The 24532-nt window shown below is 48.5% G+C and overlaps 6 protein-coding genes across 6 annotated transcripts; 4 read left to right on the plus strand and 2 right to left on the minus strand.

Annotated features, from left to right (window-relative positions):
* Positions 1-206: 206 nt before the first annotated feature.
* CDV56_102267 (uncharacterized protein) lies at positions 207-1312 on the minus strand (the record flags this gene model as incomplete). The annotated part of the gene is made up of 7 exons (XM_026755886.1): positions 207-325; positions 379-510; positions 570-683; positions 742-870; positions 925-1062; positions 1117-1170; positions 1219-1312. 7 exons carry the CDS (start codon positions 1310-1312, stop codon positions 207-209), a joined length of 780 nt encoding a protein of 259 aa, XP_026611600.1.
* Positions 1313-3390: 2078 nt separating this feature from the next.
* Positions 3391-5279, plus strand: CDV56_102662 (cytochrome P450; the record flags this gene model as incomplete). The annotated part of the gene is made up of 7 exons (XM_026756281.1): positions 3391-3586; positions 3651-3783; positions 3836-4027; positions 4079-4230; positions 4277-4524; positions 4576-4847; positions 4898-5279. 7 exons carry the CDS (start codon positions 3391-3393, stop codon positions 5277-5279), a joined length of 1575 nt encoding a protein of 524 aa, XP_026611601.1.
* Positions 5280-7212: 1933 nt separating this feature from the next.
* Positions 7213-14414, minus strand: CDV56_103132 (uncharacterized protein; the record flags this gene model as incomplete). The annotated part of the gene is made up of 6 exons (XM_026756751.1): positions 7213-8448; positions 8504-8700; positions 10622-10980; positions 11032-11349; positions 11446-12815; positions 12882-14414. The coding sequence occupies 6 exons, from the start codon at positions 14412-14414 to the stop codon at positions 7213-7215; spliced, it is 5013 nt and encodes a 1670-aa protein (XP_026611602.1).
* A 1828-nt stretch (positions 14415-16242) lies between these two features.
* Positions 16243-17684, plus strand: CDV56_104081 (uncharacterized protein; the record flags this gene model as incomplete). The annotated part of the gene is made up of 2 exons (XM_026757700.1): positions 16243-16428; positions 16482-17684. The coding sequence occupies 2 exons, from the start codon at positions 16243-16245 to the stop codon at positions 17682-17684; spliced, it is 1389 nt and encodes a 462-aa protein (XP_026611603.1).
* Positions 17685-18008: 324 nt separating this feature from the next.
* Positions 18009-19097, plus strand: CDV56_104252 (dihydrodipicolinate synthase family protein; the record flags this gene model as incomplete). Its single annotated transcript, XM_026757871.1, has 1 exon — positions 18009-19097. One exon carries the CDS (start codon positions 18009-18011, stop codon positions 19095-19097), a length of 1089 nt encoding a protein of 362 aa, XP_026611604.1.
* A 2853-nt stretch (positions 19098-21950) lies between these two features.
* On the plus strand, positions 21951-23800 carry CDV56_104628 (cation diffusion facilitator family transporter; the record flags this gene model as incomplete). The annotated part of the gene is made up of 5 exons (XM_026758247.1): positions 21951-22029; positions 22088-22134; positions 22193-22279; positions 22354-22674; positions 22727-23800. The coding sequence occupies 5 exons, from the start codon at positions 21951-21953 to the stop codon at positions 23798-23800; spliced, it is 1608 nt and encodes a 535-aa protein (XP_026611605.1).
* Positions 23801-24532: the final 732 nt, after the last annotated feature.

A 24532-nucleotide genomic window follows, 5' to 3' on the forward strand; every position in this document is an offset into this window, starting at 1 on the left:
CGATCTACCAGTGGTAAGAGAAATTGAGATAAGTCATCAATTCGTAAAAGCTATCAAGCTATCTGTGGTAGACCTCGTAGAGTCTCCGTGTGCTATTGCACTTCAAATCTCCGCATCAGAAGATTAAATCATTATCCTTCGCTCAGTAAGATTGAGAACTCTATGACTCGACCCATTCGTGTCATAGGCACATAACCTTGGTAGGCTCAAGCCACAGGAGGGATCCTGCCACGGCACTTGCCACGAACACAAGACTGGCTAGGGGGGCAATCCATGTTCATGCCACAACGAGTTTTGACCTCATCGCGTCCCGCCAAGGGATACTCTAAATAAAGTTAGTTATTCCATTAATAGAAATGCAGGCAAATGGATACTCACCGTCACTCTCGGCATTGGCGAAAGGAGGGATCCTACCACGGCACTTGCCACGAACACAGGACTGGCTAGGGGGGCAATCCATGTTCATGCCGCAACGAGTTTTGAACTCATCGCGTTCCTCCAAGAAAGACTCTAAGTACAAAGTTAGTTGAAATTATAAATAGAGACGCAAGTGAAAAATAGATACTCACCGTCAACCTCATCGCTGAAAGGAGGGATTCTGCGACGGCATTCTCCACGAACACAGGACTGGCTAGGGGGACAATCCATATTCATGCGGCAACGAGCCTCTTCCTGAGTGGCTTCTGACGGAAAAAGAAGTTAGCTGAGCTGAACATCCCACCAAAGAGAACAAATACTCACCATCAGCACGGGCAGCGAGGGCACCGGGGGTAACGCAAATGCTGCGGTAGCAGATCTGATGAGGGGGGCACCAGAGGTTGATATTGTTGCAGTGGCGCGATTCAGCCTCCTCAGTGTCGGGGTTGGTTTCTGTAGAATTGAGTTGTGAGTATAGGGCTATACGAAAAAACGAGGGAGACTCACCCTCATCACGCGTGGCAAGCTCAGGAGAGATCCCGACCTCGCATCTTCCAGTATAGCAAAGCTCGTAAGGTCCACAATTATTAATACCGTTGCAGAGGCGAGTGGTAGCATCGTCCTCGTTAGCGTTGAGGGTAGTCACTGAGGCAGGAAAGTTAGTCATGCGTCAAGATGTTAAGGCAGAAAGGCTCTTACCGTCAGCGATGGTAGCAAAGTTTCCAAGGGCTCTGTTGGCAGGAGTAGCATCATCTAGCTTCGTTAGATGCATGACTTCCTGTATGTGAATAGAAGACTCACTGTTGACACCAACCACTCCATTGTTGGCCTCAGAGAGAGCAACGGAAGCTATGAGAGGGGCAAGAAGGAAGGGGATAAGAGCGTGAAGCTTCATCTTAAAGCGAAGAGATGGTACAGCTTAGGATTGCTTAGTGCTCTAATGAAAAAAGGACTTGCTGGAGCAGAAGAAGTAGATGAGGGGAGAGCGGAAGTAGGTGGATGAGAGAAAGAAAGAAGAAGAGATGGATGATGGGGTTTAGGGGGTTTTTATCGACTCAGTAACGCGAAAACAGTGAAGAGGGACACTAATCTCATGAGTAGTGTGAATGTCAGTGAAAATAGGCAGAGACTTTGCGAAGGTACTAGAAGTGAGCAGATGGTAAGGTGAATATTTACTGCTCTATTCTCACTAAAAGCAAGTCTACTGCTATACTTAGGACTCTGAAATATGGCTTAAAACACTTTAACAGCTTGTAAGAAAGCGGAGAAAATGAACCTCAGTATTCTAGTTCTATTTCTCCCCAGGGGCCTAAGAGGTCATCGAATAGCTTTGTCATGAACGGATAAAGGTTTTCCAACAGATGACCTTAGATACAGGAAAGTCAAGTTCCATTCAAATTGTTTTCCAAAAGCAGGTAGATACTCCTAAAGGCGCCACCTTGTAGATCAAGGCAGGAGGTAAGCAGAACTCATAGAAATCTCATCAATTGAGCCCGTGGGAGGAGATTTACTGAATGAAACAGTGCCTCGAAACCTCTTCTACTGCCAGGACTCCCCCTTTCTTTCGAATAACCAGAAACCTGCACATCACGAATCTTTGGCCCAAACAGAACTCATAAACACTGGACGGCAGTGATCCGCTCCTCTCAGTCAGAAAGAGAAAATGAGGTGAATTCAGGCAGCACCTCCATTGTCTAATTCGAGATATGGCCGGGATTGCTCGTGGTTTGCGAGTCCTAGATGTGGAATGCAAAGTAATTCCAGATTTCTCGGGCATCAGAGTAAGACATAGACGCGTCAAGCTTGAGAGACAATAGAAAAGCAAAGCTAACGTCTTTATAGTTCGTTCATAGGTTCCAGATGATGCAACTAGCGACTACTTCCACTGCTTGTCTCTATAATTCCGGCTCAAACGCCATCTTGATCGTTTCCTGAATCAAGGGCATTTCTGTTCAAAGAAGCGCTTGAAGATTGGAAGTGCCCTTTCAGATCATGTCTTTGCTCTCGAGGAAACAGGAAATTTGGGGGCAGTCGACCAGGAAATATGAACGTATTGGCTCCCGCTATAATCCAGTCATGCGAGTCAAGAAGCAACAGCTACTGTCATACAAGCTGGGTCAATTCAAAGGATTGGAATTGCTATCACATTGACGATCATTAGTGCGGAATTTCCACCATTGATTTCTGCTTAACGTAAATCTAAGGGGACTAGGACTTGAAGAGTTTTATGTGCGGAATAGACAAGAAGCAATAGGAGGGTAAAGCCATACGATGAAGCTGATATATTTTCCGCAATCAATGGGCTTTATGGGCTATACCTGACTAGGATCAACTCTCGAAAGTCCACTGACAGTTGATCACCAGAATGTATAAATGGTCAGATGTCAGCAATCTCCCATACACTGATGATACATTGCTAATATGGTCATGCAGTTCTATTTATATAAGCATGAAGAAGTCACTACGATGAATTTATTCTCCATCTACGCTCCTAACACTACGTTCACATGGACCAACATGATCGACAATCAGCATTGACACGTCACACAAATCGTCAACACTTGGCGCCAGCAGGTGGACCTTCTTCAACTATCCTAATTCTCTTCTGCAAATGAAATAACTGCTAAATGAACACTTGACTCGGAATCTTCATCCTTGACCCACTCAACAGGTGCCAATCCTTCGACCCGTCCGCCAAGTGAGCTAATCGTCGTCGATCTAACTACATCGTCCCTTAGATGCCCGATACTAATGTCGCATCCATGCTAGCACGGAGATTTCACCGTTTTTAGAAGGAGAAGAGCAGCTCGATGACCATTGACGATCATAACTCCTCAGCAGAAGTGACAAGGTGTCAGCCTCCTGCGCAAAGTTCTTAATTGCAGGACAACCCCTACAAGTTTATTTTGCAGTCTTACCTCCTTCTACAGATAATCTCGCACGAAGCAGGTCGAAGCGAGTATTGACATCGCCATGGCTCTCACGCCAATCCAAGTCCTCTTAGGACTGATAGCTCTCTATCTTATTAGCAGACTGTTCCTGACAAAAAGTGCCTCCGGGCCTCTCCCGCCTGGTCCTTCTCGAAAGCCGATTGTGGGGAATTTGAGCGATCTGCCATCTCCTGGTGAGCAAGACTGGAAACATTGGCTCAAATACAAGGATTCATACGGTATGACTACGACTCTCTTGAGTGGGTCGACTGGTTTGTAGCGGATTCTTCTGACATTGAACAGGACCGATTAGTTCCATCTCCGTCCCGGGCCAAACCATTATCATCGTCAATGACTCGAAAATCGCTTTCGATCTTCTCGAAAAACGCTCCTCCGTCTACTCTTCGCGGCCGCGCATGGTGTTCGCTAGTAAAATGTGAGCATTGAAATTCCGTCGAACGACTTCAGCTCGCAAATAACGCTCTCAGGGTTGGTTGGGAAAATGGCCTGGCCACACAGACGTACTCGGATCGATTTAGGGCATACCGCAAGGCCATGCACCGTACCATAGGCTCCAAGGTCTCCGTCATGCAATTCAATCCTCTCCAGGAGGTGGAAGTCCGTCGCTTTCTACTGCGCGTACTGAACAATCCGGACGGCTTGATTCAACACATTCGCACGTAAGATATCCTAGTTTTCTAACACAGTACGGATGATGCTAACTCAAGTAGTGAGGCAGGCGCAGTTATCCTGAAGATTGCATACGGGTATACAATTGAGCCTCACAAGGCTGACGCTCTCGTGGATCTGGCCAACGAAGTGCTTGAGCAATTTTCTATTGCCGCGACGCCTGGCACATGGCTTGTTGACACCATCCCAATATGTGAGAGTTCATTGTTTATCTCGCTGCCAAATAGCTGACTGGATAGTAAAACACATTCCGACCTGGTTCCCGGGGGCAGAGTTCAAACGGATCGCGAAGCAATGGAGAAAGATGGTCTTCACCTTGGCTGACAAACCATACGCCTTTGTACACCACCAAATGAGCAACGGCGCCTACAAGCCATCGTACGTCTCTCATCTCATGGAGGAGAGATCACCGGAAACTTTCACCGAAGAGGAAGAACATGTCGTCAAGTGGAGTGCCGCCTCGCTGTATGCAGGTGGAGCTGATACTGTAGGGCCCATTACAGCGAGAATTATTTCTCTGACACTAACGGCTGAATAGACGGTATCCTCTCTAGCTTGCTTCTATCTTGCCATGGCCATATACCCCGAGGTCCAACGCAAAGCGCAGCAGGAGATCGATCGTGTCGTCGGTCCGAACAAGCTGCCAACTTTCGCGGACCGCGAGAGACTTCCTTACATTAATGCGGTTGTCAAGGAGGTGCTGCGTTGGCATCCCGTCGCTCCTATGGGTCTCCCGCACACTACCACGCAAGATGATGTTTACGAGGGATACTTTATCCCCAAGGGATCTATGGTCCTTGCAAATATCTGGTACGTTACGTAAATCCTGAAATGTACTCCATTCATTCTGATGCCAACAGGGGCTTTACCCACGATCCCAACGTTTACCCCGATCCAATGACCTTCAAGCCTGAGCGTTTCCTCGAAATCGACAGCCATACCCCCGAGCTAGACCCCCACACACTATCCTTTGGATTCGGACGTCGTGTTTGTCCAGGAAAACTCCTTGCGGACGCGACTATCTTCCTCAGCGTTGCGCAGTCATTGGCTGTGTTCAACTTTAGGAAGGGCGCAGAAGATATCCAGCCCAAGTTTTTACCCGGTGTTATTAGCCACCCTGCCCCGTACAAGCTATCCATCACGCCTCGGAGCCCAGAACATGAGAAGCTAATACGGTCGGTTGAAGTTGAGCATCCGTGGGAGGAAAGTGATGCTGCTACTTTGGAAAAGGTGGTGTACTAGTCTGCTGTTCATGATCTTTTAGTGCCCTATTTCTGGTCACACTTCGCAATGATGAATGAAACTTATGTCAGGCCTGCATAAGGACCAAGTTGAAGCTAAGAGTAATGAGCTATTTGTCTCGTCCGGCCTCTAATCACCACCAAACAACTAGTGTGTTAATTGACCATAAAATAGCAGTAACGAATGCAGGGATTTTCCCCTCCGATTATTAATAGCAATCCCAGTACCCCCATGGCATCTGTACAACCCTCATCATAGTCTGGTTAAAGTTCCAGCAAATCAAGACAGACCAAAGAGCGACCAGTAAGACCAATCCACAAACCCTGTGCCAGCGTCTCAGCAATGGAGTGCCTGGCTTTCCTCTATTTAATCTAGAAATAATATCCGCCTCTCAATTTGGCCGAGCTGTGATCCATCAGGATCAGTCTGTAGTTCAATGATCCACATCGATTCATCAACCTACTTGTTGCATGCCTCCAACTTCGTCATAAGCGAGTTAGCTTGCCAGCTATCAGACTTGCAATTTACTCTCAAGGTTGTCATTCAGACCCCCGGGCTGCTCGTTCTGGGCCTGTAGATCCTCTATCTTTGTCTTCCGTGCAACAAGATTATCAACGATAGCTGAACCCATCTCGAACATTAGCATCCACTGGACATATAACAATGGGCACCAAAGCTTACCGCGAACAAGCCAGTGTTCATGGTTGTAGACATACACCATGGTCTCTTTGCCGTTTTCACTGAACCGAAATACAAGAGTGGGTCGTCCATTGAGTCTGGCCGTTGAGAGTATAGGTCAACATGGCGATCAATTTCATGGTACTACCGCAGATACGTACCTCGCCGTATACCAGGCTACACCAGTAGTACAGAGAAAGAATGCAGCGATGATGATGATTGAATAGATTACCAACATCAGAAACCACAAGGTCCAGGCGCCAAGGGTGTTTGTGGCCATCCTGCGTGTGTATCTGTAGTGTAGGCAAAGGACTCGATGAATGTGTGTAAACAAGTAATGAAAGATTTGGAAATGATGGTCAGCGTGAGAGTTGAGATACTCGGACTTAGTGATACGGGTGAGAGATATCGAGAGAGAGTGGGTGACTTCTGCGAAGACTTCAAATCAGCTTCTCTTGTTACCTGGACTATTCGAATGAATCACAGATGGGGAACTCACAAATTGCTTACAGCGTGGGGAAAGGGCAACCGTCGACCATTTTGTGGTAGAGCCCAGCACCCGATACTGAGAAGAGCTCATTATTGTTGATGAAGCGGTGCATTTAGAAAAGAAGAAAAAAAGAAGGCTCTTCTGCTCGTTGTCAGATTCCGTGCAAGCAGTAGTAAACCTCTGTTACTCTCAAATCCCAGCCCTGTTCGGTTTGATAGGAAGGCATGGGAGACTCCAGACTGGTCAGAATGCTTTGACTGTGGCCACATAAAATTGGGTCGGAAAATTCCATGAAACCATGTATTTTTTATACCCGAGATACTATCCACAAGGAGAAGACCTGAGCAATGTGAATTTGCAGGGGATTTGTTTGGCTTGCCTACGAGCAGTGGTGTCTCACAGCAGAAGGACTCGAATAATCATGTGATGCCATACTGATTGCACCTCACTGCCTATTTCTTGACACTCAACTTATTGTATCATGTCGCTCAGTGATGCTCTCATCTGTTTAAGCAATTTTGCACTTCTATGTCCTTCGAGTTTAATATGGCTGGGAGCATTCTGTGAGTATCGGATCCCATCAGTTTTCAGTGTGATCATCTCGAAGTTGAGATTCATGTACTTAGAGGTCCAAGGCAAGTGCCAGCAACTTGGGTCCTCGAACACTTCGTTGTACGATTATGAATCAAGCTAATACTCATACTAGCAAATGTGCAGAAAAGACAAATACCTCTATGATCACTGGTCCGAAAACGAGCTGTGCAATTATTGAGAAAGCCTCCTTTCCTTTTGAAGCCGCCAACTATGCCCAAAAATGAACACCATCCATGCTAACGGGCTCGAACTGATGTACAAAAAGGCAAGCAGTGTCCCTGTCCAGCCTATATTGATTCGATCGATAAGCGGTACGGCAGCGGCAGTCGCACCAGCTCCAAACAAGCATCGGAAAAAGTTTGTCGCAGCGGTGGCAGTAGCTGGCTTTTCAGCATGACAGTCGATGATCAATGTCGTCAAAGTACTGGTAACCCCGGATAATGCATGAGCCACCAAGAACAACATGATGAGCGGCACAGCCACCTGAACTTCAAAGTTGAGAACCCAGGCATACACAACAATGAACACGGAAGCGAAGTATATCAGTGGGAGAGTGATCTGAAGTCTGGCCTTCTCCAAGGGAAAACTCGTAAGTTTGAGTTCTCTCTTGTCATGGATATCAAGTCCGACATGATGCGCAAGACGTCGAAAATTCCAGTTCATCAAGGTTCCGGCTGTCCATCGCGAGGTCAGGCTTCCGGCTCCGTATGATAGATAACATAACCCAATCTGCAGGGCATTGAAACCATAGTGCCTTCCCAGCTCAAAGGGAAGGGTCGTCGTGATGGAAAGATAACCCGCATATATGATGGCGCTGAAAAGGATAGTGCATGCAGCTTCTTTGTCCCAGACCAGTTTGAGGGTATTCCAAGGGCTCGGACGCTGCTTGAAGGTGGTTATTGTCTGGTATTGAGGAGGCGTTGACTGGCGACCTGGAAACAGGACGTGACTCAATGGATAGTTCCATTTCTGCGGGGCGATGCTGCCATTCCCTACGACGGCACGGCAAGTTTCAGGCAGCAGTGTGACGACCAACAGGAGCAAAAACCCAGCAAAGATCGTCAAAAACCAGAATGCACTCCGCCAGCCAAAGCAGTGCGTGAGGATTCCTCCTACTACTGGCCCAAGAGCAGGGCCAACGGTCGCTCCTAGCACTGTGTATGCCATATATTTCCCGCGCTCCGCACCCGATACCACATCAGCTGTCGTTGCAGTGCCCACGATGACCACCGTGCTGCTGAAAATACTTTGGAGACATCGAAGTAGGATGAGTGCAAGAAAGCTTGTTTGGACGGCCAGGCCGACATTTATTCCAATATACAGGATCAAGCTGATCATGAGGGTAGCTCGACGACCCGTCTGATCTGACAAGCTAGCTGTTACCAACGGTGCGACTCCTTGAAAGACCTATGCTTTGACTCAGCCTGCTGTCATTGGCTTGAAAAGGAACGCAAAGACTCACCTTGAAGGAAGTGACTGTAAGATTAATCATGTTGTTCGACACATGAAGATCCCGCGCCACTTCTTCAATACCTGGGTAATAGATGCTGGCAGAGAGCGGGGACAAAAAAGTTGCCAGAGAAGCGATCGAGACGGTCAAAAGCTTTTCTTTCTCTGATAGCACACTATAAAATGGCCCTGCAGATTCTGACTCGGCCCCTATTTCTGTCTCACACAATATCGGTAGCTGCTTCTCGGCCGGAATCTGGCTCACTATATCTTGCTTCGAAGGTATGGGACCTAAATGCTTTCCGTCCGTCATCATGCTCTGAGGCAGATATCCTGCTCTGAGAGAACTAAACGGCTTATAATCAAGCTTTCAGGCTTTCTTCTTAGATACCCTCTATAGGAGCCCCAAATAGCTGGATCATTTTGCCATGCAGTGCTGAAAATCTGGATGTCCTCGAATATTGAGTTAAGTCGGTTCCTCTCTGCGCACCTTTGGGGATTGGCCAAATCATTCTTATACTAGTCGTCACGAGTGGTGCGATGCTGAATTTGCCTCCTGCTCATACCGGGATTGGCCATGGAATGTATGAAGGCGAGAAGCGCAGGATTACAACCGCCGACCCGGCTATCAGGCCAGAGAGCCTTGCCTGTGTTCAGCTTTACCGGGTCACAAAGACGCATCATTGCATCAAGTGGGAGTACGCACACAAGCACATTCCAGATTGCCCCATTGTCGAGATCACCTTCGGTGCTTAGTAGTGCTAAACTAGTAACTATATCAAAGTGCTTACATGATACAGGTACCCCTTGCTTCCGAAGAAACAGTCTGTACAACCCTTCAATGAAAACGACAGCTTATTTGTGGCCCCTCGACTTGCAACATTCTGATTTGCATACAGACGGCTCTCACCCTGCGGATGTGTTACGTTCCTTCTTGAAAAAGGTCCGATCTAGGTCCGAGTATCAGACAAACTGCGACGAGGCTTGGAAGACTTGGAGAACTAAATGGAAGGGCAGGATGAAGAAAATTGGAAGATCGACGTACGTTACATGCTTGTAGGCCCCTTACATGGCCAACACTGTATGGTGAGTCGGTGATGGTACTCACCCAAATGGCCACACCTTTTCCTCTCTTCCTCGCTAAGGACAGCCCTAGCCATTTCCACAATGTTGTATGGTGTCCTCTCCAATTGGAGCGTACTAAACTCTAGAGCAGGCTTGATTCGCTCAATCTTCGTGAAGCTTTTCTATCAGGGGAATTACCTGTTACCTGTAATTCACCTGCATTGTGTGCTGCCTTGAACTTTAATGCTCCTGCGGATGTAAGGGGGGCTTTAAATTCCCGAACATGGACATGAAACAAACTATTGGATGGTTATCCGTCACTCCCTGCATTGCTGCAGGGCCTATGGTCATCAAGTACTTATCTAGGCCACCGAACTGGAAGCCCCATTGTTCACGAAAGCTTCTATAGGTACCAGTGCCGTCTGTTATTGGAACAAGCACATGCTCTCATACCGGAAAGGTTTTTTCAGACGGCTTTGAGAAAGGCCTACTGGAAAGGGCAGCTGTTACGAATTAAGTTGGAACTAGATAGTCCTCATTCCCATGGTGGCCGCTAGAATGTCTGACATGTATAAGCCAGTTGCGACGCCATCCAGCCTCCTCAATCAGAATTGCCTATGGCTCGATCACTATGGCTGATTTCACTCCGCAGAGTACAATATGTCTCCTACTCTTTCAAGTATTAAGCATTGCCTTCGCCCCTGCGACATCATGGGACCCTCCCACAGCAGAAAATTGGTCTATACAACGAAAATGATTTCAGATTCACTCAATACATGGATAAGAGAGACCTGACATGCTATTAAGTTTTAGATCCCTCTGGAAGAATTAAGGTCAGCTTAAGCATGTGAAATAGACTGCCGTCTGGACCTGAATTGCGTTTCACTAGAGCAGACCGGATCATGCAGTGAACTGTCAGTAGGAAACACAAGCTTCATATGAAAATTCCACTGGGGTTGTTTCACAGAGTACAGCAGCAGCAAAGTGACACATCAACACGTCAAGCCCCGATCTACGCGCTGTTTTTGTCCCCTCTCGAGGAGATCCAGCTCAGCAAGCAACGCACAAGCTGCAATGATTCTAAAGCTCTTGAGCTCGCCATAGTCCTTTCTACGACGATACGTGCTATCATTATTCTGTTCTCCGGCAACTTGGAAACACGCAAGGCAGAGTTCTAACGTCTCTGTGCAGGATTCATGGTTTGTACGCGGGGTTTCCACCTTGCGATGTCTATGCATCTGGTCCGTGATCCACGATGCAATACGCTCAAACTCATCAGCCAGTTTTTGCGATTGATCGCGCTGTCGACGAGTTTGCACGCCGGACTTGTTAATGACAGAACCAATCAAGACCTCTAGCTCGCTAAGCGGCTTGACTGGATGGTCGGAGTAGTTGTTTCTTGCGGAAAAGATTGCGTCCTCGTATCTGGACGTGGGTCAGTAATTGTATGGGATTGCGAACGAAAGGTGGTCTTACGCCAACCGGATTCGCTGAGCTTCGTCTATCCAACGCTCGCATGAAATTGGCGAAAATACATCGCACCGCCTGGTGGTTGACCAAATAAATTCGTCCCAGAATAAGTCTTCGTCCGGAGCTGTTTCTGAATGGATTTCATCGAACCAGATTTTTCGCTCGTCTATCGCTCGGTACAGCTTTCCAAGGACCTTTTCGGATTTGTAGTACTTGCGTGGTGGCTCGAGGTCATCGTCTTCATCATATGTGGTCTGCAAGACATATCGATCCATGTAAATGTCTGATTTCGCATAGATGTGCGTCTGAGGCCCTGGAGCTAAGCTGCATATCCACATTATCACTGAGTATGATGCTCGGAATGTTCCACCAGAAAGGTGAAAAGGGAGAAGACGAAGGGGGGGTCTGTCAGAAGCTTACAAGTCTGGCCTGAAGTTGTTCGCTTTTGGAAGCTCATTCAACTCTACTGGAATCCCCGTCTTCGAAAAATCCACCGCCGTCGAATGTAACTGCGCAAGCTTTTTACAATCCGGGTGAGACGTGCCTTCATCCTTCTGGTCCGCCAGGATCATGTGCCTTGTAGCGATAACTCCTAGATGATCGGTCCTCATGAAATCGATAAAAAAGTTAGCCATATCATCGGCCGTGACAAGACGGCCTATGTTGAGAGGCTCGACGCGGGGGTAGTCAGCAGGCTCGAATGTACGTTTCGGTCGGGACTCCGGATCCCAGATAATGTTGTAGATATCGCCGTCGAGATCTCCTCCACTCAGTTTACTTGGAAGGTCACGGTCTCCCATCGCACTAAAGACGATACAGTTTCGATGTTGTCTTAATGGATGGTTCACGGGTGGAAGTACCTGGTAAGCCTGCTGTATATCTCCGTTATGGAGAGCCGGCGAGCGCGTTACCAGAAGCCTTCCAGGTGGTGGTGGTGGCTCAAACCGTCCTTCTACGGTATCAAACGTCACGTACACCTCGTCGCTCTGCAAGAACCCGGTCTCGTCCACGATACCGAAAAGTGTTATTCCCTTTTTTACAGGAATGCGGGCCCTGTGCTTCAGCAGACGCACTTCACGGAGTACCACCGCTTCGACTAACGAGCGCAGAAAAGGGTCCTTTTTGTAGTCAATCCGAAGGAGGTGAGCTTGACGAAACAGTCTAAAGAGCCCGAAACAGTACCCGATGGCCTGTCTTTTAATGAACACAGCAGTGTTATGCGCGCTTGCGGTGATCCTCCGAAGGTACTGCAGTTGAGTAGTCTGAAGATTGAAAAACCAATCCTCCGCAACTCCCATATCCTCCAGGATTTTAATCATTTGTCGGTTTAGGACAAGTGGGATTGGTTTGGCGGCCATGTCGCAGATCTCCAAGTCACTCATATCACCATCAAATTTGATCATTGATGGTCGAACCTGTATGACAGAGCCAGGAAGTCTGCTATCAACAGCTATCATGCCCTTGGATCCTCCTAGGCGAATTTGGAAGCAGGTAGGCTTTCCCTTCTTGGAGGGTATATTTGACCATATCTTATCGAGGACGTCGACAGAAAGAGACCCAACTCCATCGCTAAATACTCTTGAGCCATCTTTCGATACCATGTCTGGCACTTCCACTATATTGATGTCATTTTCCTCGATTGGGACGGCAAACGGCGTCTCTGAAAATGCTTGCCCAATACGTGCGGCACACCGAGCCGGAGAGGTTATCTTGGAAAAGTCACCAAGAGCTTTGATGATGCTGAAATACGTCTGAAAGTCGCCATTTTCGTCGAAGAAAGGGGAAGAAAACTATTAGACAGGAGCCACATTAGCTAAGATGCTTTTGAAGCATAAGCTGATTGCACTTGCCCACACTGAATGCGATCTGAGAGAAGAATGGGACCATCCAAGAAAAGAGTAGGTCCGGCCTGCAATCTGGATTCCACGAGTGAGGACATTCTTGAATCGAGAAAACACATCATCAAAGTTGACCTTGGAGTTAAAATATAGATCACCTCCCTCTTCGTCGCAGAATTGAACTCGAATGAAATTGTCGTGATGGTTTGGAAACCGCCGGAGAATGCGGTTGAAAGGCTCGGGTTCTGGGCCATGGAGGGTAACCCGCGTTGGGGTTACCATTACCCTGTGAATCAGCGCTAGATTCTGGGTTGGGCCCAAGACACCTTGTCCCTGCACGAGGCCCAGTTGTATATCCTTCTCATTCTGGCGAAGTGCGGCCATCAAAGATCCAACTTCAAGGTTCGTGGGATCTTCATGGGGAAACGGCCAGGGTATCATGTCAAAGAGTTTTCGAATAGCCGGGACAGATATAAGTGGTCGGCCTGCCTTTTTGTTTGCCCTGTATTCTTTCCAAAGCTCATTTGCCAGATTAGTTACTGTCTGTGGCAAGAGATACCCGTTATAGACAAGCGCTTGGAGCTGGCAGAGGACGCCAAAAGGGAGTAAGTTCTCCCTGGTATAAGAGGCGAGTTGATTCCTGAGGAGCCTCATATATTCTTCGAAAGTCGCCCGGTAGGATGTTCCTCGAGCGCTCAGATCGTAGTGTATAATCGTTACCTCCCAGTCCTTCAGTTCTTGGATCGCCGCAAGGAGGTCAATTGGGGAGACTCTGAACTGGTACTCCAAGCATTGCCCAACAACCTCCGCATGCCGCTGGTCCAGTGAGCACTTGCGTAATCGTGTAGGTGCCGAGCCATTTGCAACACGGTGAGTGTTGATGCTTAGATTATGTACCTTCGTCATCAGAATATCAACAGAAGTTTCAACCGAAAAGAAGTATGGGACCGTGGAAAGAGTCAACGTCAAATCTCCATTACGGGACCAGATGAGACTGACGACTGTACTGAGAGGAATTCGAATGAGGCGATTAGTCCTTAACTTGACAATAATCACACGCTTCTTGAATTTCATGATACCCGTATCTTGAAATTGCACTTCAGGGACGTAGGCCAGTTGATCTCCAGAGAACTCGCAGTAACCACAACTAAACCCCTGCAGACCAAGAGAGACGGACATCTCTTCCTCATATTTGTGTATGCTATCCTTCGTACGTTGCTCAGCCGTATGCTCTAAGCTACGAAGGGCAAACTCTTGGGGTGGGCGCTTGCTTCGAGCGCAGAAAACATCAGTGCCCATCAGTTGCAGCTTGGACTTGAGGCGCGGTCGCCCACGAGAGCCTATAGCCTGAGGAAGCTCTTCCTGACCATGAGCGAGGATAAATCTCTCACCATCCTTGCGCTGAAGAAAGGTAACATGCCCGAATTGTTTTCTCTTTGGCTTCTCACAGAGATAGTCGACGATTCCTAATCGCTTGACGAAAGGTTCAAGCTGCTTTTTTAGAGCTTCGTCCGTCAGATGACTGGGGAGATTGTGAAGGAAAACTTCCATGTTGATCGACCTGTTGAACTATACGAGGGAACGACAAACATAGATGAAGGAACTGCGACATTGACTGCGATGATGGTGAAGGTTCAGGAGAAGAGGAGTGCGAGGGGGAAAGGTGCAATGGCAGTGGCTTAGTGAGGGGAAGCAAACAGAAGCAGGCCAACTCAAACGGAGCTCTCGACACATCAACAAACCTCGACTCTCGCCCACTTGCTCTCTCCGTAAGGGGACACTTGAGAAAGAGCGGATCGAGTGAGCTTCTGTTCAACCAAACTCATGCCCCGAACCCGTTCACAAAAGATGCTAACAGATAATAAAAACCGAATTTGCTTCATGATCGCGCCGACTCCGCGACTTGATCTGTAACAGACAAGCAAACACCTCCCGAAGGAGCAAGAATCGAGAAAATTATGAAAGCATGAATCGCTTCATGTTCAGAGTTAGTACTTTCGCATTCCCGATTAGAGACAAGCAGCATCACTCCGCTTCAAACAAGGAGCATTGCATCATCTCTATCCCTTTAATTTTTTGTCGCGTCTGATGTCTGGATATCTGCTGATTGTCTCTCCATGTCTTTCCAGTGGCAGTGTTTTGACTTGATACACTTGATTCTCGCAAGGTTTGGGCTACGTGCAGCAAACATATCATTGATCACCTTTTGACAATGGTCATATCGAGCGCGATACAATGCGTTTACTCCACATAGGACGGATAGAAATAATATTTTCTCTGGAGAAAGCGAGAAGAATCTTCCCAGGAAGGTCTTCACTCCTGTCGTCCACATGAGCGGCACCAGAGGTGGCTGATTCGGAACGCTCTACAACTTACTATATAGCGGTGCAATGATCAATCACACTGAGGAATGCGAGTTTACTCACATGTGGTTTCTTTTTCCTCGCCAGTCATCTCCTACTTAGGACTGGGCTGGAATGCCGCGGCTATTCTCCAACAGGGGCGGCGATACTGAATTGGTTTGCTGATTTTCGAATTTACAACTTATATTGCGTTTCATGAAATGCTGGCTGGCAACACAGGTCAAGATTGCGCCTCTAGGGCTGCATGTACATACAAGAGCCCAGAACCCACTGTAGCAATGCGGTTAACTGCCATTGTCCTCATAGTCAGTGGGAAAGACTTCCTCAGCGGGCACTTTCCGTTTGGGCACATTTAGTGGAGAGCTCGAGGGACTCTGGTCAGTAGACAGACGCTGAGTTCAGGCAGAAGATCTGGATTGCAGCCTTTCTACAAAAATAAGAGTGTGATGTGTCTGGGATATAGGCAAGAACTTTCTCGAGAAACAATAGAAGGGTGATATAAACTACATCAATCCAATAAATGCGAGTTTTGGGATGAGAACTCAGTAGAATGGATCATGTTGGCGTTTTATATCATCGATGTCCTATCATCGACAGATCATTTAGTTGTGAGAGCCCAGAGCAAATTGTCATGGACCTGGCTGTTCCATCAAAATATACTCATTTAGCCCGAAGATAGTGACCAACTCTTCATGGATGACCAGGACGAGATTATCTAGTATAAAGAAGCGGCTTCCTTTCCTGCTGCATCTTTCCTCTTTACTATTGTAGAAATTTCTAGCCGTCATGCAGGATTCATCAGTAGTATACTTCTGCTCTCTGAGCAAATACTTTCTATTGTGATGTGTTGAGGCAATATAAATATCATTGTTGTTGAATACTGAGGGTTGAGCAACACCAGCCGCGTCAGGGTGCAAGTGAGCCATGGTTGATGGTCAAGCATCATCGTCTAGTGTAAACGGGCTTCACCCATCCAACATTTTCTTCTTTCTTACATGCCACCCCTGCCCCTCAAAATGGCTTCAAAGCTGGCCCCCGAGATCATAATTCAGATCTTGAAAAGCTGCGAGACCTTGGAAGAAGTTGTGGTCTGCGCTTCAGCATGCAAGCGGTTCCATGATGTGTGGTTGTGCCATGCTTCTCAGATCACATGGACTGTTGGGCAGAAGCAGATTCTGGCATTCGATGATGCCTTGATGGCGGTAAGTGTTGTCAAACTTGTAGAAGATATCAAGAATGACAAATGACTCTGCAGGTGCGAGCGACAGAAATCGTGCTCGAAAGCTCGCAGAAAGAAGAATTACCCCCAGATCCGTTTCCACTTTCCACCTTGAGTGGTGACATTTACAAGCCGTCGCTCAGCGAATTCCAGCAGGTGCGCGACTATGAGCATCTGGCCAAGTGTGCCGAACACATCTATTTGGAAGATCAGGAAGACTTGAAGAATGAAATTGAAGGTGAAGATCCAGACGGTCCCACACTGTGGGTTCTATGGAGAGAGCGATTTCACAGTTCCATCTACAGAGTCCTCCTGGGAGGTGCCGTTCTCTATCGCGCATACCAAGAACCGATGTACTCGGCAGCAGACTGGGGAATACCGAATTTTCTGGAGAAGTACGTTGATTTTTTGGCATCCGATGACATGTCGAGCGAACCAGTGGGTGGAGACGAGCTCGATTATCTCATGACCTTTACCCCCTACAATCTTGGAGACAGCGGAAGCATTCATGGCGCCTTCAAGGCTCTGGCAGAGCTTCTTGTTCAGCAAGGCAAAAAGCGCGCGCACCAGCAAAAGCTTCCTGCGCAAACCACAAAAGTCCTTCCCTCCTTCGCAACGCCTCAAGGCCTCAGTTCCTCGGAGGCAGCTGTTCTGTTCATCGAATTAAGTCAGCTGCTCTTTGCCATGGAGGTTCTGACTGGCGTTCAGGCTGCGACACCCATCATTGTCAATGGGAATGGCTCCGAAGATCATGGAAGAACAGTATTTGCACCAGAATTTCTTTACAACCCTGCCAGAACGATTCCCGTTGTGTTATTCGGGAACTTTTTTCTGGAGTATATCTCAACTCCCGCGGTGGCAGCCGATGCAGTGAACTCTCATCTCGTCGCCAGTCCTGTTTATCGTCCATCACAGACAAGATCAGGGCTTGGTTTTCAGTATATCTACCAGTTCCTGCATGCTCTGCACCGAATGGCGGGCCGTGACAATGAATTCTCCTCTCAGAACCCAGCGCCATATCCCCACCTTCAATTCTTCCAGTACATGTTTGGTGAGTATCTGGGTCTCCGGTTCGTTGACAGTGAGTTTGACTGTCGTTACGACGAGTTCGCGAAGGATGGTTTCCTCTTCGCAGAACGAGCTGATTTTCTCGCTACCTCTTGGTATACTGAGACAAGTGGTATGGCAGCCCTAGCTGCATTATTTGAGCCAGTCGCTTCAACTACTGGAAAGACTTGAGGATCTTGGTCTAGCCTGCGATATTGCTATGTTTGCTTCAAGCTCGACCAGCAGCTAAATACCTTTGGTAGCATATTTGCTTGTTCAATTGGCTATCAGTGAATTAAAAAATCTAGTTCGTTTTGAGTGCGGAACAAGTGAAATTATCGTAGACGGACATCGATGGCAATGAGGATACTTCTGATCCTTGGTTGGCTCTACCACATAATGACATAGCTATGATACTCTTTTCGAAGAACACAACCACACTTATAGTTAATCTACGGCTGCCATTTCATTCACTAGAAAGTGCTGATGCAGATGCTCCCTTGACCCATCCAAGACATGTCAACCCACCTGGATACACCTGCCCGCATGGCCGAACTGGAACCCCAAAACACCTCCAACTCCACCCCAAACACCATCTACTCCCAACCGCACCGCAACCAAACCTACTCCAGCACCAATAACCCCCCATCCGAAGAACTCCCCCGCCGATCCCTCAAGCCAGGCCTCTACGTCCCCACCCTCGCCTTCTTCTCCCCCGAAACCGAAGAGCTCGACGAGTCCACAACCGCCCAGCACGCCGTGCGCATGGCCAAAGCAGGGGTCATGGGCCTCATCACCCAAGGCACATACGGGGAAGCCGCACACCTCTCACACACAGAACGGGGCCGCATCACTCGCACCACCCGGCACGCCGTCGCGGCAGCGGGGTACCCGCAGCTCCCGCTGATCGTGGGATGCGGCGCGCCGTCCACCAGCGAGACGATCGAGCTGTGCCAGGACGCGTTCGAGGCCGGGGGCGATTACGCGCTCGTCCTGCCTCCGTCTACCTACAAGGCGCAGTACACGCTTCCGAGTCTCAAGACGTATTTCGAGGACGTCGCTGGTGCGTCGCCCATCCCCGTGCTGCTGTACAACTACCCCGCCGTGACGGGCGTGGACCTCGACGCGGAGACCATCGCTTCTCTGGCGCAGCACCCGAATATCGTCGGGTGTAAGCTCACCTGCAACGACATGGGGAAGCTGAACCGGATCGTGGCGGCTGTGCAGCCTGCGACGGCTGCTGATCGTGGTTCGGGGTTTATGTGCTTTGGGGGCTCGGCGGATGCGACTCTGCAGGCGTTGGTGGGGGGTGGGTCGGGCGTGGTTGCGGGATTGGCGAATGTTGCGCCTAAGGCGTGCGTGAGGCTGGTCGAGTTGTATCATTTGGGGGAGGTTGAGGAAGCGAGAAGGCTTCAGGGGGTGGTTGCGAGGGCGGATCGAGTGGCTACGGAGGGCGGGGTGGGTGCCGTCAAGAGTGGATTGAGAGCGTGGTTTGGTTATGGAGGGTTTGCACGGAGGCCATTGCGGGGGACGGAAGCAGAGGAAAAGAGGGAGAGTGATGCAGAGGGGTTGAAGGAGGTGGTGGAGCTGGAGAAGCGGCTGTAGTGAATCTGAAGAGGAACAATCTTATGTTGATGTGTTTCTTATGAGCAAATGTAGCCAGACTTAGGGCTCGAAATGCCGCCCGAAAACCCGGGGGTGGTGGTCCGGGTCCGAAGGCACTACTGCCCCGATCAAGGTTTACGGTCGAACTGTTCATGATCTCGATCTTGAAAATTCCGGAGATAAAATAGAGAGAATTGTTTGACTAGATCGCGTGTGCACTTTTCGTGGTGCATGTTCAATAGGAACCCTTGAGTATTACGGTGGAGGATGGCAACGGCAGCAACGTAGTACTTTCAGCCCTTCCTCGGACTACCACGCCACAAGTATGCATGAATATGAAGAGAGATTCTCCGGCCTGAAACGGCGACATCTTGTCAATTATCTTCCCTCCTAATGAAGTTCGCCAAACTTGCCCACAGAAGGTATTAGGGATGGGACTTCCTTCAGTCGCACTTGAAAATGGGCCATCTCGACCTGAATGCGCATTCTCAGTCAGTTCCAGCATTTGTAATAAGGGCGGACATTCTGCTGGTGGACTTGACGCAATAGAGTCAAGCAGTAGCTATGAGATGTGGACGCTGATGGGTGCCGGATCTGGTGCGGAGAGATCCTCGAGTATTGCATCATTATTGTTATTAATGAGAGCTCGTCCATTGAGACATTTCTAGGAAACCAAGCTCACTTCATCTCAACATCTCGTTTCATCACAAGCCCTGGGTGCGTTCTGTGTTTATGTTATACAGGTAGCATCGGTTGCTCCCTGCTCCAGCCCCTGTGTCTGTTTTGCTGTGATAGTCACTGCCCGTCTTCCCGCCGTCAACGGCTTAAAGGCGACCTTTATATATGTAATTCCATTTGAAGCTTTCGAATATGGCCCAACATGCGTTTTATGCATCGCTTGCCTGATGATTGGCCCCATGCGCGGAAACATTTTCGGTTGCCGAGAAAAAGTCCCCGAGCTGACAGGTACTTTGGCCAAACATTGTGTCAAGCTGCGGCACTTGCCCCAAGCCTACAGCAAAACCGTACGGTATACGTTCCAGGAGTCTTGTCTCGCAAGCGCTTCAGGCTGACTGGCGGTCGCAGGTTACCTTGCTTGGACGCAAGTATTCCCTGTAGGCGCGCAGGTAGCCAGTTCAGTTGCGCTTGGCGACCTTGAGATGGCAGAGATGTGTCACTCCGACAGTTGAGATGAGACATTCGTAGTCAATTGTGGGGGACATGGAGTCAGTCAAGAAAGTTCGAAGCCGTCGCGATCCTGCTATTGATACCATGCGATTGTACGGTCCTTCAGACCGGTCATGGATGCTTATTGAACGTCTTTTCAATCCGAGAATGAAATGCATTACTTTCTTGCGGGCGGCGAAGAGGTCTCTATACGATCGATCGTCTTTTGTGCCCATTCAACCTTGATGAACTACGCGAGGCGTACATCGCAGACATCATCCTGCGTAGAACATGTCTTCGATGGAAGTTGTGATCAAGGTGAAACAACAAATGGGGCCATTTTTTCGCAAGAGGATGGCCAATTGAACCTTCTCCGGTTCCTGGCTATGCATGTGCGGGAGACCATGACCGGAATCGAATCTAGTCTAAGCTTGTCGCAGAATTTGTGCTTAGCTTGGGAAGGGAGTCTATTAGACAGTTAGACTAGTGCTCGGGGAAGCTAAAAGCATGAAGATGCAGCGGGTCATGTCCGATTCATGCAGCTAGAGTGCTAGATGCTCGCTAATGCGACGTTTTTTTCCCGAGCTCTCGAATTTGACAGTGCAGGGTAAAATTGAGGCAAGAGAGAAAAGCAATTGGACTGGCAGCTCAAGGGTTATGACATACCAAGAACAGAGAGCAGTAAGCCGTCTATATCTTCCTGCTGTATAATCATTCATCAGCAGTGCACCTGGGAAAGATGGCTATAGCCTATATGATATGGTACTACGGATATCAGCATGTGAATTGTGGACTGAGAGTCACCACTCACCACTGACCAGGTTTGATTCTAGACCTAAGGTAGGGCTCTAGTAGTGGGGTATGTGGGCTACTACAGCACTCTAGGATGGGTTAGTCGTAGGCCTAGATAGTCTAGATATCTAGTGCCTGAAAATTTGAGAAACATTCAGCAAAATGAGAAGAAAGCTACAAGATTCTCTCATTCATAATATCCAAATGTCAAGCAAGACTCTTCACTCCTTGTATATCCAAGGGGTAGTCCTGGATCATGGGACAATACAATAGAATGGGTTTATGACATGACACCTTTGAAAGAGCATGGTACAATGTCACCGACCCCACAATCCAGAACAAAGAATACAACATACATCAAAAAGAACGCGACAGGGCAAACAAACAAGGAGAGGAATGCAGTCTAACCTTGAAATTAGTACTACTAGTACCTATGTATTCATATAAACCACGAAAATATTAAACCAGTATGCAACATGCCAACGGACCACCGCCGTTATTCCTTAAACTACCTTAGCTTAGGGAACGATAACGCCACCATCGGACCGGCCGGTCAGAGACCCGCGGACATTCGTTGCTACTACGGAGTTTGGCAGTAGTACGGAAATGCGTCAGTCTTTTCGCCAGGAACTCCATTCCTCTTTCAACAACCCCCCTTCTTACTCCTCCCTTCCTGAAATACATCTCCATTGTCGCGTCTCTTTTCATCTCGTTATCCTTCTCCTTCGGAAAGTCATATTCTACACAACCTACCTTCTGCTCTGTCCACATCCGATGCTGTGCTTGGTAACTGCCACACCTCGGTAGGCCTCGTCAGACTTACTCAATCAGCGTCATCTGTCTCTGTCTACGGATAATCGCGCCACTGAGCGCGTCGCAAAGGCTACAGCAATCATGGGCCTCTCCAAAACGAATAGAATTCTGATCTTGCTGGTTATCGATACCGCTTTTTTCCTCCTAGAATTAATAGCCGGTCTGTTTGCTCTCATCACCATGCGCAAGATGTGGATTCCGACTAATGCCATTGATAGGTTATGCTGTTCATTCGCTCGCTCTCGTGGCTGACTCATTTCATATGGTGAGCCGTTGATGAAGAGACTACCTGAGATTTGAATCACGTACTGACATTTGCAAAGTTGAATGATGTCATATCGTTACTGGTCGGATTATGGGCTGTCAAGGTTGCCAATCAGGAAACCAAGTCGAAGATGTACACCTACGGAGTAAGATTTCCCCATATCTTTCACCTATGCGATCCGATCAACAAGAGCGAAGCTGATCTTCTCCTCTACAACAGTGGCAACGTGCGGAAACTCTCGGCGCCTTGGTGAACGGGGTCTTCCTCGTCGCCCTGTGTTTGTCCATTTTCCTCGAAGCAATCCAGAGACTCGTCGAGCCGCAAGAAGTGAAAAATCCGAAGTTGGTCTGCATTGTTGGGTGCTTGGGCCTGTTATCGAACATACTTGGTCTAGTCCTCTTTCATGACCACTCGCACGGTCATGGACATGGAGACGACCATTCGAATGAGGATCTCGAAGATGTCGATGCGGCGGAACAAGGGCTTGGTCATAATCATGGAGAAACTACTCTGGCGGATAAACGGGCCTCTACAGCTACCGTAATCAGTCCCCATCCACTATCTGCGCTCGTCTGGCTAACATATGTAAAAGCGCGAGGATGCAAACGCTGGTACCGAACCATCTTCTCCCTTCACACGAAGGCGCCGGACTCTGGACACCCAACGCAGTTCCCGTCGGTACAGCACTGGAACCGGACGCGGTTTCTTGGATGTTGAAGACATTCAGGTTCACCCAGCTACGATGAGACAGGAAATCATTGCTGCCAGTCGGAATCGCTTCGATGACGTGTCTTCCGAGTCGGACAGTGACCAGCGAGAAAGCGACCAAGGGGGGAATGATCAGCCGTCAGAGCGAACGAATCTCCTTGGCAGCAAGGACAGAGCGACCAACTACACCGATGAGAGCGATACAGCTGGCAATCGGCTAGAACCTGCAGCTGATGACGACGTCCACAAGTTCCACAACCACGCACAACCAAAGGCCAAGGAAGGCAAACATGGTCATGCACATGGACATGGACACGATCTCAACATGCGTGGGGTCTTCCTTCACGTCATGGGCGATGCGCTCGGGAATATCGGTGTCATAGTTTCGGCTTTAATCATTTGGCTGACCGACTACTCATGGAGGTTCTACGTCGATCCTGGTATATCTCTGGTGATCACACTCATCATCCTTGGCTCTGCAATTCCGCTCTGCAAGGCCGCGTCGCGGATCCTTCTGCAAGCAGTCCCTGCAGGATTGAGTATCGATCAAATCAAAGAAGACATTGAGCGTCTTCCGGGCGTTATTGGATCCCATCACTTGCATGTGTGGCAGCTGAGTGACACTAAGATTGTTGCTTCGATCCACATTCAGGTGGACACGGAGATCAAGGGTGAAGGGTCTGAGCGTTACATGCGTCTTGCCAGACAGGTGAGAAAATGCCTACATGCTTATGGAATCCATTCGTCCACCATCCAGCCCGAGTTTGCCCCGGACAGCGACGCGGAGGACAACCAAGCGCTTCCTTCATCGTCTCGTGGAAGCAATGATGAACCCTCTGGGTCCAGCAAGCTGCCAAGTCGAGCCGCAAGCTTCCGAGAGGGAGACCCTCAGGCGTGTCTACTTGAATGCGGCGAAGAATGCGCCCAAAGGGGCCAGTGCTGCCCCAAGAAGTCATAATCGATTCGATCTCACGCCTCTGTGCAATCAATTCAATATGATGTTTGGTTTGGCATTATTATTCCCGGTCCTTAAAAGCATATTCTTCCTTTGCTGCTTTTTTTTTTTTTTTTTTCCATACCCTGTCATTTGTATTATTGCGACATGTTAACTCGATGCCCCGATCCTGCTCCTTATAGATCTATTTGGGTTCGGATGGTCCTTTCGAATGACGAATAGTGGGCGACAACGTCAGTTGACAGGCTTCAACTGCATCTTGGATGTCAATGTCCTTAATATATATTCTTATCAACCTGCGAACTTGCTACTAATAACCCCGTAGATTGATTTGAGTACAAGCATATGGCACTTATTCTAGATGCCTTGCGCATGCAATAGTTCGCCCCAGGCTCAACTTGGAACATCACGTGATAAGCCTCGCTTTGAGATAGCTCACTATCCATGAGAATTGCTAGCTTAGTTCCTTCAAACCTTCTCTGTTAGATTTCCGTAAGATTATATAGAGATTGAGATCACGAATGCTCTTCAGCGTTATGCCCAGCATTCCAAACGCCCGTGACTCCGGAGGTACTCTCACGTGATAGCATCCCGTCCATAGCGGAGATCCAGGTGCTCCTATTGTCGCCTCGAGATCTCCTTACTCCAACGACAACGATGGCTTAAAGGTTGCCAATCACAGCCTGCTTGTATATTTCTGACGTTTCGTCCTACTCGTCAGTCACACTCCTTTAC

The sequence above is a fragment of the Aspergillus thermomutatus genome (assembly GCF_002237265.1).
Source record: "Aspergillus thermomutatus strain HMR AF 39 chromosome Unknown NODE_217, whole genome shotgun sequence".
In the NCBI taxonomy this organism is placed as follows: Eukaryota; Fungi; Ascomycota; class Eurotiomycetes; order Eurotiales; family Aspergillaceae; genus Aspergillus; species Aspergillus thermomutatus.